This window comes from Thalassophryne amazonica, chromosome 9 (assembly GCF_902500255.1).
Source record: "Thalassophryne amazonica chromosome 9, fThaAma1.1, whole genome shotgun sequence".
Taxonomy (NCBI): Eukaryota; Metazoa; Chordata; class Actinopteri; order Batrachoidiformes; family Batrachoididae; genus Thalassophryne; species Thalassophryne amazonica.
The window spans coordinates 33,920,608-33,932,654 of NC_047111.1; the positions used below are offsets into that span (position 1 = coordinate 33,920,608).

The 12,047-nt window shown below is 46.3% G+C and overlaps 1 protein-coding gene across 1 annotated transcript in view; it reads left to right on the forward strand.

Moving 5' to 3' along the window:
- Positions 1–12,047, forward strand: part of LOC117516975 (polypeptide N-acetylgalactosaminyltransferase 10-like) — a 396,627-nt gene that overhangs the window by 242,531 nt on the left and 142,049 nt on the right. Inside the window, 1 exon segment of the mRNA XM_034177870.1 lies at positions 8,794–8,979. Coding sequence (XP_034033761.1) covers positions 8,794–8,979 — 186 coding nt within the window.

Consider the following 12,047-nt stretch of genomic DNA (forward strand, 5'->3'; position numbering starts at 1 on the left):
GCTTGGAACCGTGACAGAAGTCTAGGACCGCAGCCCTGGCCTCTGGTGGGACGTATAGTCTGTCCCTCGGACCTGTCCCCGGGTCCGGGCTCCATATCAGGGCCTCCCGGACGGTCTTCTCCACGTCCCAGGTGAGGGTGGCCACGATAGTGGACTCCGGAAGGATGGGCTCCGGTGGATCCGACAGCACAGTTTTGACTTCGTCTTCGTGCACCCGGGACAAGGCATCCGATCTTTGGTTCTTGGTCCCGGGGCGATAGGTGATCCGGAAGTCAAAACGCCCGAAGAACAGTGACCAGCAGGCTTGCCTGGGGTTCAGCCGCTTGGCGGTCCTGATATACTCCAGGTTTCGATGGTCAATGAAAACCGTGAACGGCACAGACGCTCCCTCCAACAGGTGTCTCCACTCCTCAAGAGCCTCTTTCACCGCATGGAGTTCTCGATTGCCGACGTCATAGTTCCGTTCAGCCGGGGTCAACCTGCGAGAAAAGTAGGCACACGGGTGAAGAACCTTATCGGTCTCTCCGCTCTGGGATAGCACGGCTCCTATCCCTGAGTCAGAGGCGTCCACTTCAACCACGAACTGGCGGCTAGGGTCGGGCTACACCAAAACTGGCGCAGTAGAGAACCGTCGTTTCAACTCCTTGAACGCGGCTTCGCACCGATCCGACCAGGTGAAGGGGACTTTTGGAGAGGTCAGGGCTGTCAGGAGGCTAACTACCTCACTGTAGCCCTTAATGAACCTCCTGTAGAAATTTGCAAAGCCGAGGAACTGTTGCAGCTTCCTACGGCTTGTTGGTTGGGGCCAATCTCTCACCGCCGCAACCTTGGCCGGATCAGGGGCGACGGAGTTGGAGGAGATGATAAACCCCAGGAAGGACAAAGAAGCATGGTGGAACTCGCACTTCTCGCCCTTCACAAACAGCCGGTTCTCCAACAACCGCTGCAGGACCTGACGTACATGCTGGACATGAGTCTCAGGGTCCGGAGAAAAGATGAGTATATCGTCCAGATATACGAAGACGAATCGGTGCAGGAAGTCCCGCAAGACGTCGTTAACCAAAGCTTGGAACGTCGCGGGGGCGTTAGTGAGGCCGAACGGCATGACCAGGTACTCAAAATGACCTAATGGGGTGTTAAATGCCGTCTTCCACTCGTCTCCCTTCCTGACCCGAACCAGGTGATACGCATTCCTAAGGTCCAACTTGGTAAAGATTTTGGCTCCATGCAGGGGGGTGAACACGGAATCTAATAACGGTAACGGGTATCGGTTGCGAACCGTAATCTCATTCAGCCCCCTGTAATCAATGCATGGACGGAGTCCGCCATCTTTCTTGCCCACAAAAAAGAAACCTGCACCCATCAGGGAGGTGGAGTTCCGGATCAGCCCGGCAGCTAAAGAGTCCCGGATGTAGGTCTCCATTGATTCGCGCTCAGGACATGAGAGATTGTACAGCCTGCTGGACGGGAACTCCACGCCCGGAATCAAATCAATGGCACAATCGTATGGACGGTGCGGGGGAAGGGTGAGTGCCAGATCCTTGCTGAAGACATCAGCAAGATCGTGGTACTCAACCGGTACCGCCGTCAGATTGGGTGGGACTTTGACCTCCTCTTTAGCCTGTAAACCGGGAGGAACCGAGGATCCTAAACACATCTGATGGCAGGTTTCGCTCCACTGAACCACCACCCCAGACGGCCAATCAATCCAGGGATTGTGTTTCAACATCCACGGGAAACACAAAATCACGCGGGAGGTAGAAAGTCACAAAAAACTCGATCTCCTCCCGATGATTTCCGGACACCACCAGAGTTACAGGTTGTGTCTTGTGCATGATTAAAGGAAGAAGGGTGCCATCTAGTGCCCGCACCTGCAATGGCGAAGGAAGTGCCACCAGAGGGAACCCTACCTCCCTTGCCCATCTGCTATCCAGCAGATTCCCCTCTGACCCCGTGTCCACCAGTGCTGGGGATTGAAGGGTTAAATTCCCGCTCAGGATTGTAACTGGGAGTCGTGTGGAAATATGTGTGTGTCCCACGTGAATGTCTTGGCCCACCCTTAGCCCAGTTTCTAGGGGCGGGCGTTGGTGTTTAACCACTTGGGGCAGTCTCTCTGCATATGCTCACTCGAACCGCAGACAAAGCACTCCCCCCGGGCCAGCCTCCTCTGTCTGTTAGGTGGTCTAAATGTGGCCCTGCTCGTGTCCATAGCTTCGTCAGCAGGGGGAGCTGTAGCCACATGGAGCGTTGAGGCTGTGGAGCATGGGGAGGGCGGAACCTTTTCGGAGAAGGACGGCGCGTGCCCGGCCACGTCCTTCGTCTCGCTCCCGACGGCGTTCCTCCAACCGATTGTGTAACCGTATAACGAGATCGATAAGCCCATCTAAATCCTGCGGTTCTTCCTTCGCTACCAGGTGCTCCTTCAGGACCGATGACAGTCCGTTTATGAAGGCGGCGCGGAGCGCAACGTTATTCCAGCCGGACCTCGCAGCCGCAATGCGGAAGTCGACTGCATATTCGGCTGCGCTCCGGTGCCCCTGTCTCAGTAACAGCAGCACTGTTGAAGCAGTCTATCCTCTGTTAGGGTGATCAAACACTGTTCTGAACTCCCTCACAAACCCAGTATAAGTGGTAAGGAGCCGTGAGTTTTGCTCCCAAAGCGCTGTAGCCCAAGCGCGTACCTCACCATGAAGCAAGTTAATTACATAAACCACCCTGCTGGCGTTAGATGCATACATTACGGGACGTTGTGCAAAGACGAGAGAACACTGCATAAGAAAGTCCGCGCACGTCTCCACACAACCCCCGTACGGCTCTGGGGGACTTATGTATGCTTCAGGGGATGGAGGGGGGGTTCGTTGAATGACCAGTGGAACGTTTATATCCGGCACCGGGTCGGCAGGAGGAGGAGCCGCAGCAGCGCCCTGAACGCGCGCTTCAACCTGTGCGGTGAGAGCCTGCGATTAAGGATGACGTTTTGCTCGGTCATCAGATCCAGCCGAGCGGTAAAGGCGGTGAGGATTTGCTGCAACTCTCCGATCACGCCTCCTGCAGACGCCCGTGCACCCTGCTCTTCCATTGGCTGTTCAACAGATGGGTGACGCCCCTCGGGATCCATGACATTGGCCGAGATATCCTGTTGGGAAAGTGTAGTGACACGGACCCACAACAGGGGGCGTAAATGAATGGACAATGAAAGAGTTGAATATGAACACTTTACTGTTGTGAGCACAACCACAATACAGAGGAATGTGAAATTTTGCAAACAGTCAATCACAAGGGTGACGTGTGGGCAGGCTAGAGGATAGAAGACGTCTGTCCTGAGAAGAACCGGAACCACACGATTTCCTCCGCCACCGAACCCGGAGAATACTGGAGCCGCCAAGTCCCGAATCCCCAGGTGGCCACCGTCTCCGAATGTCGGATCTGGTACTGCTGGCAAGGAGCAGAGACAATAAGATGTGGGTGTGTGCACACCCAGTAACAACAATGATGGAGATTCCACCTCCACCTCTAACACACACTCGTGCAGCTCCTGTCTCAAACACTTATCTGGTGGGGGTGTAAAGCGAAGCTGTCGCCAGTCACGCCAATCTCCAGATAGAGCACTCCGCAGGAAAACAGCTGCAAAAACGAGTTTACTAAACACAGTCAGTGATACGGCTGAGAGTATTACCTTTACAGGTCGACGATATCTCGGCAATGAGGTGGAGATGACGTCCGGGTTTTATGGAGTGAGATGATGTAGTGTAGATGGGTGACAGCTGTCAAGAGATAATGAGTGACAGCTGTCACCCCCGGCTGTGTCCGTGGCGGCAGCACCCTCTCGTGCCTGAAGCCCGCACTTCAGGCAGGGCGCCCTCTAGTGGTGGGCCAGCAGTACCTCCTCTTCTGGCGGCCCACACAACAGTTTGATGTTATACACCCAATATACTTAATTTTTACACCTTAAGGAGATTTAATAATCCAATGTCCAGAATCAACACTTTAACTGCAGTTTAGGAATTTATTGCAGAATATGCAAGTGCAGGTAACATAGTTAACATGGATTATCTTTCAGATGATAATACAAAGTCGATTAGAATATGATTAGAAATTTGATTGGCAGATAGCAATTGATCCTAACACACTAAACTAATCACTCACTTTAGTAGGGACTGTCCTGATTTACTAAAAGTCGTTTGGAGGTGAGAGCATGAGGATCTGAGATCACGCTTCCTGGCCAGGGGATATTGACCTCGGTTGATGGAATAAAAATCCTCTTCAGTTGACAAAAGTCAACTAAGATCCAACATCCGTATGCCGAATGTTAATCCAGCTTCAGCTGACAAAAGTCAACCTCGATCCACCATCCGTATGCCGAACTTATCTTCAGCCAGCAGCCGCCGGCCAGAACTGACGCCGTCTGCCGAGTGTCGGTCCGTGGGTCGTTGGGAGAGAGAAATCTTAGATCAATTGTCACACACAGGTTACAGGCCAGTGGTTATCTTCCTGTCTGTGGCTCCTTCTGGATTGGCCGTGTGTGATTATAGAAATCTATCTTCTTAGAAGTGTTCTGCTCTAAAACTCTCACTCTTGATGTTAAACAGTCCAGTATTTCTTAGGAGCCTTGCAGAGGACTGAAGAATAACATAGCTTCTTGTTTTCATCCATCCATCCATTTTCTTCCGCTTTATCTGGAGTCGGGTCGCGGGGGCAGCAGCTCAAGCAAAGCTGCCCAGACCTCCCGATCCACACACACCTCCCCCAGCTCCTCCGGGGGAACCCCAAGGCATTCCCAAGCCAGCCGAGAGATGTAATCCTTCCAGCGTGTCCTGGGTCTTCCCTGGGGCCTCCTCCCAATGGGACGTGCCCGGAACACCTCTCCAGCGAGGCGTCCAGGGGGCATCCGGAAAAGATGCCCGAGCCACCTCAACTGACTCCTTTTGACGTGGAGGAGCAGCGGCTCGAGTCCGAGCTCCTCCCGAGTGACCGAGCTCCTCACCCTATCTCTAAGGGAGCGCCCAGCCCCCTGCGGAGGAAACTCATCTCGGCCGCTTGTACCCGCAATCTCGTTCTTTCGGTCATGAGCCAAATCTCATGACCATAGGTGAGGATCGGAACGTAGATCGATCGGTAAATCGAGAGCTTTGCCCCCCTACTCAGCTCTCTCTTCACCACGACAGTCCGATACAGCGACCGCATCACTGCAGACGCTGCACCGATCCGTCTGTCGATCTCACGCTCCATCCGTCCCTCACTCGTGAATAAGACCCTGAGATACTTAAACTCCTCCACTTGAGGCAAGGATACTCCACCGACCTGAAGAGGGCAAAGCACCTTTTTCCGGTCGAGAACCATGGCCTCGGATATGGAGGTGCTGATTTTCATCCGGGACGCCTCACACTCGGCTGCAAACCGCCCCAGTGCACGCTGAAGGTCCTGATTTGACGAAGCCAACAGAACCACATCGTCCGCAAACAGCAGAGACGAGATTCTGTGGTTCCCAAACCAGACCCCCTCTACACCCTAGCTGCGCCTAGAAATTCTGTCCATAAAAATAATGAACAGAACCGGTGACAAAGGGCAGCCCTGGCGGAGGCCAACGTGCACTGGAAACAGGTTTGACTTACTACCGGCAATGCGAACCAAGCTCCTGCTGCGGTCGTACAGGGACCGGATAGCCCTTAGCAAAGGACCCCGGACCCCGTACTCCCGGAGCACTCCCCACAGGGTGCCCCGAGGGACACGGTAGAACGCCTTCTCCAGATCCACAAGATCTGGAGAGCTTGTTTTCAAGCTACTTTTATATGCTTCTGTCCTTAGTCACCAGGGAGCGTTGACTCAGACCCACCACCTCCCTCATCTGTTCTGGAAATTTCCATCTTAGCTAACAGTGGAACACCCTTCCTGTTTTTTCTCTTAAAACAGTCCAGTCTGCCTACACTTTAATTCTTTAAAAACATATAATCAGTACAACACAAAACATTATAGTATCATAGAGCATTTCTTCAATCATTTCTTTAAGTCAACAGCTTTTCTTATCTCACTTTTGATTCTTACACATACACAGTAAAATCCCTAGTGGGACCACATGTACACTGGCAGTGTTAATTTTACAATGGTGATTTTACTGTGTATTAAAAACAATTCATGATCATCATTGGTATTCATAATCTCATTCCTTAATCATTTAACTCATTTTTGATTAAAATACTGTTACACTCTTAATAATTTCAACACACATCATTGTTTTCACAACTGCAGCCACCCTCTGGAAATCCCCATTAGTAATGGAATGTCCAGTATGATCTTTGCTTGCTTCTGGAAAGTACCAAACTCTCTGCATGTTAATCCAATTGTACGTCACCTCATGCTGAGATGAATCTAAGCTTAAAGTCATCTTCTCTGACACACAGCATTAAAAACTGACATCATTGTGTAAAGGATCTTACCGCGTGGCTCAGTTAACACAGTTCTTCGCTACATCTACAAGTTAAAACTCTACCATGCAAAGCGAAAGCCATACATCAACAATATCCAGAAATGCTGCCACCTTCTCTGGGCCCAAACTCATTTGAACTGGACAGACACAAAGTGGAAAAGTGTGCTGTGGTCTGATGAACCCACATTTCAAATTGTTTTTGGAAATGGATGTCATGTCCTCTGGACAAAAGAGGAAAAAGACCATCCAGACTGTTACTAGCGTAAAGTTCAAAAGCCAGCATCTGTGATGGTATGGGGATGTGTTCGTGCCCATGGCATGGGCAACTTACACATCTGTGATGGCACCATCAATGCTGAACGGTACATCCAGGTTTTGGAAGCAACACATGCTGCCATTCAAGCAACGTCTTTTTAGGGACGTCCCTGCTTATTTCAGCAAGACAATGCCAAGCCGTGGCTTTGTAGTAAAAGAGTGTGGGTACTAGACTGGCCTTCCTGCAGTCCAGACCTGCCGCCCACTGAAAATGTGTGGCGCATTATGAAGCGCAAAATACGACAATGGAGACCCCGGACTGTTGAACAACTGAAGTCGTACATCAAGCAAGAATGGGAAAGAATTCCACCCACAAAGCTTCAACAATTAGTGTCCTCAGTTCCCAAATGCTTATTGAGTGTTGTTGAAGGAAAGATGATGTAACACAGTGGTAAACATATCACTGCAGGCTTGCATTTCAAAATGAGCAAATATTTGCACAAAAAACAATAAATTTTATCAGTTTGAACATTAAGTCTTTGTGGTGTATTCAATTCAATATAAGTTGAAGAAGATTTGAAAAACATTGTATTCTGTTTTTATTTGCATCTTACATAACGTCCCAACTTCATTGGAATTGGGGTTGTATATATACATAACAAATTGAAATAATTCCTCACATTTTGTTAAACTCTCATGTCAAGAAAAAGTAATTGAGGCTTGATATTTTACAGGTTAAACATAAACTTTATTGTTAATAAATTTAAACGTAACCACCAACCAACATATGTCACACTGTCATCACATGCTGTCTTTACTCGGACTGGTAGTTCCTGTGTCGCGTCACTGAATATTTGCATATCATACACTTGCATAAAATATTTATATTTTGGCGATGCCTAGCTCTCATCATAGTGACCGCTTCTCACTGGAAAATGCCCGCTCTGATTGAAAATGGCAGCTGATCGCTTTGACTCTGTCTTGTGACAGTACTGTAAACAATGTCCTCAGAGCACCTTTGCTGGCCAAGCTGTGTAATGACACTATTTCCAACAGCCAGAGTATTATTCTGCATTGTTTATTCTGTAAAATTAAAGTTTTCATATTGTCAAAAAGAAAATAAAAATGCAGAAACCAATATGTTAGTAAAAAGCTCATATCGGCCAATATTATCATCCAGCGGCTATATTGGTCAGGCTTTAATTAAAGTTCATGAGTAAGAGAAATCAGAGTTGCAGAAACTAAGAGGGGAGAAAGGAAATGGACACCCCCCCCCCCCCCCCCCCCACACACACACACACAAAGGCATAGTTCACATGCAAAGGCCTAGTTCACATGCAAAGGCCTTTCAGAGTTAAACAAAAATATCCAGGTATACTTAACATTTCACAGGGTTAGAGTGTATATCTTAAAGTGAATAATATTTTCAGCATGAAAAAAAAAATATATCAACGCGTCTATACACTCATTATAAAATATGCATACATAAAACAGACTGATGCAACATTCACCTCAGAAATGATGAAACACCACTCTCTCTCTCTCTCTCTCTCTCTCTCTCTCTTTCTGCTATGAAAGTACATAAGCTGCTTTTATTAGTACAAAGTACTGGCATCAATATCAATGATACTGGCTCTGAATTTACTTAGTATCATATTGACACCAGATTTTGTAGGTAATAGTATTGTTATCAGCGATATCAGCCCTATATGTAATTAGTATCAAGCCGATACCAGATTTTGTAGGGTCACATACCACTCATAATCTTTATGAGAATCAACAAGAGAAACATTTTCCACATCTGGTTAAGGATTTGAATGTGTCGAACTGAAAATTTATTCATACATGGGTGAAATTATTTGAGTTTCAGTTTATTGTTAATGTTTTGTTATATTGCAACAAGTATAATTGCAAACATTTAATAATGTTGATTTTTTTTTTTTTTTGGCCCTTTTATGTCATTTTACTATACACAGCTGTAAGTGACCTTTCTTTATAGGCTTTCAGAAGGCATTGTGGTAAATCAAAAACAATGACAGGTTTAAATAATAACTTACTATAGCCTTTTTCTCCCATGTTCCCTAATTTTCTCCTCCCTAAATCTGTTGGTACAGATCACCTGAAGTTGGCGCTGGAGGAGTACATGACTCGACTGCCCAAGGTCCGCATCTTGAGGACCAAGAAGCGGGAGGGGCTGATCAGGACACGCCTCCTGGGAGCCGGTGCTGCCCAGGGAGAGGTTATCACCTTCTTGGACTCCCATTGTGAGGCCAATGTCAACTGGCTGCCGCCACTGCTGGGTGAGGAACAATATCTTTTCAAAAGTTGTAGTTATCCTCACTGAATATCTAAAGCTCAAAATTCAAATTTATCAAGAGTAGGCAAAGTTGCTCCAAAGGGTTCTTGAAGTGCACAGACCTTTCTCCACAAGCAAGGAGGTCAGTATCTGTCATTCTGTGGCTTCATCTTTGTCACAGTTACATTTATTCAAATGCATTGCTATGATTTTTTTCTTGTTAGGCGCTGCAAGAAAGTTATTGATTGTGATCAGTTAGAAAAAATATACAACAACCAAAATGGCAGGAGAATTTATATTAGTGTGTTACATAATTTTATAATGTTCCCTCTGATCCAAGTATGACATGTTTGGAAAAAGAGATTAAAAAATTTCCACAATGCAGGCATGGGAAATTAATGTAAATGTATTTCAATGTAATGTGTGCAATAAAATCTTTGTGCTCTGTTGTGTGTTCCCATTAGTTCAAATTTGCTGAAAAAAAAAAAAAATCAAGGCTGAAATGGGTGGGGCCAATGGGATTAGATGCAAAAAGTCCAACAAATGCAGATAAAAACAATTATTTTCGGCCTCAGTGTACACGATGATATTGTCAAAAGCCCGCTGTGGTGGGTATGGCACCCCTATCTAGTTTTCTCATGTGTCCATTACTGTGTACATCTTTACTGATCATGTAACTATAACTTTGATTTGAAAAATAATTAGTTTGTGAGGTACAGTGGATTTGTGGTCCATTAAAAAAATCAAATGCCAAAAAATTTCATGGTCTCTGTGCATGTATATCTAACATAAGCCCCTTTCACATTGGCATATTCGTAGAGCTGCTCATTGTGGTGTATTGTCTGAGATGAGCAGCTCTATGCCCACTTTTAACAGCTCTACATCGAGTTTTTGCTCCCTACGCAGCAGTATGTTGAGGGCTTCGTGCGTAGGATGGAAGAAATTAAACATGTTTAATTTTCTTGGGCGTAGAGCGCTGGACACAGTTTTAAGCAGGTCTGTGCAGCACAGCGTTACTGCATACAAGTCTGTGCAACACTGCGCTTCTGTACACAACCAAAAACTGAGTGCGTGAATCCAGATGAATCAGCTGAGAGCATGATCACATGATCACGCAGCCCACAGCATCTGTGTGCTCAGAACAGGGAACTGAACCTCAACTCAGAAATCCAGAAACAGAACAGAAACAACAGGTCGGTCGCTCGCTCTCTCTCTCACACGCTCTCCCTCACTCTCTCTCTCTCTCTCTCTCTCTCTCTCTCTCTCTCTCTCTCTCTCTCTCTCTCTCTCTCTGTGTCTGTCAAACCTGTAAATTTCAAATAAAAGCACACTCACTGCATGTCGGTGCGCTCATCAAACGCCCTGATCGATCAGGTCTGATCAAACCTGTGACTTTAAAATAAAATCGCACCCGCTGCATGGTGCTTGAGGTTTCTTCCTCAGAGGGAGTTTTTCCTTACCACTGTTGCTCTGGGGGTTGGTAAGGTTAGACCAGGGGTGGGCAATCATGTGCCATAAAGGGCCGAGACACTGCAGGTTTTCCATGCAACCAATCGCCTCAGCAGGTGATTTCATTAAAGATCAGTTGTTTCAGCAGGTGATTTCATTGACAACCAGGTGTTTATGTTCAGAGCAGAAGCTCATCAGCAACCCACCTGCTGAGGTGATTGGTTACACGGAAAACCTGCAGTGTCTCGGCCCTCGACGCCCACCCCTGGGTAAGACCTTACCTGTGTGAAGCGTTTTGAGGCAACTCTGTTGTGATTTGGTGCTATGTAAATGAAAATAAATTGAAATTGAAAATTGCATGTTGGTGCGCTCATCAAACACCCTGATCGTGGCAGTAATGCAACTGTAAAAACCTCATGATACAGTCCACTGTTTTCCAAGTGCAGTGATGTGTTCTGCACAGCCGGCAGGAGTGAACTGGGTTTAAATAGCAGCAAGGTACACGCAGCTGTGTGCACACATTAAAAAAGCGAACACACGCAGCCGCAAGTATGAAACGAACATGGAAAAAGGCCAAGTTTTAAATGAAACTCAACGCTGCAATATGCAGCTCTATGAATACGCCAGTGTGAAAGGGACTATAGACTTATGTACAGCAGCACATGTGGGTTTGATAGACCTGTCAGACCCCTGCTGTGAGTGTAACTGCCTCTTCTGCTGGCTGATGGCTTCACATGCACACACACTGAGGCTCTCATTTACCTTTTTTTTCCATTATAGACCTGTGATCACTTGTTTCTCAGCATGGGGTTATCCCACATGGAACCATTTCAGTAAAAGCCTGATGAGCCAGGTTAAAGTGAGCTCCCAGCATCAAGCTGCTTGCACAAGATATGTGTCAGCCACTGCAAAACACAAACAGCTGGTAGATGTCTATTTTGGAGAAGAGTGACATAATTTATTCATCACCTAAAACCAGAATATATATACACATACACTGTATATTACGTACAATCATTTCTTTCAATCATTTGCTTTATTTAACTTAACCATATATACACCGGCAGTGTTATTTTAACACTGTCAGTGTTAGTTTTACACTGGTGATTTTACTGTGTAGTTGACAGTTTTCAAGGGTGGTAATAAATTATGCAATGTTTCTATAATGGGTTGGAATGGCGTGTGAGTCCAGAATGTTTTTAGAACCTTAGACCTAAACAGTTTTTAGAAGTGCTCAACCCTTATCATATACACATTATTATTATTATTATTATTATTATTATTACTTCTATTTTGTCATTTGATTTTTAAATAGTCCACAATGGAAATAAGGGTTTTCTCTTTCTTATGTCATCTATGTGTTTTTAAACATATTTAGAATTATATTATGTACTTACATTGAACTTACTAAATAAAATCACACTCACCCTTTTCTTATAAAGATGATTTACAACCCCTGCAGGAATGGCATGTGAGTCCCAAATGTAGTATTGTTCACTAGTATCTGTAGCTTCTTCAAAAATGTCGGATGTCCTACTAAATGTCCTATCAACTTTCTCTTTTCTCAGCATTCATCCTTGAACCAAAATACGTTGTACATAAGCATACTAAATGGCAAATGTA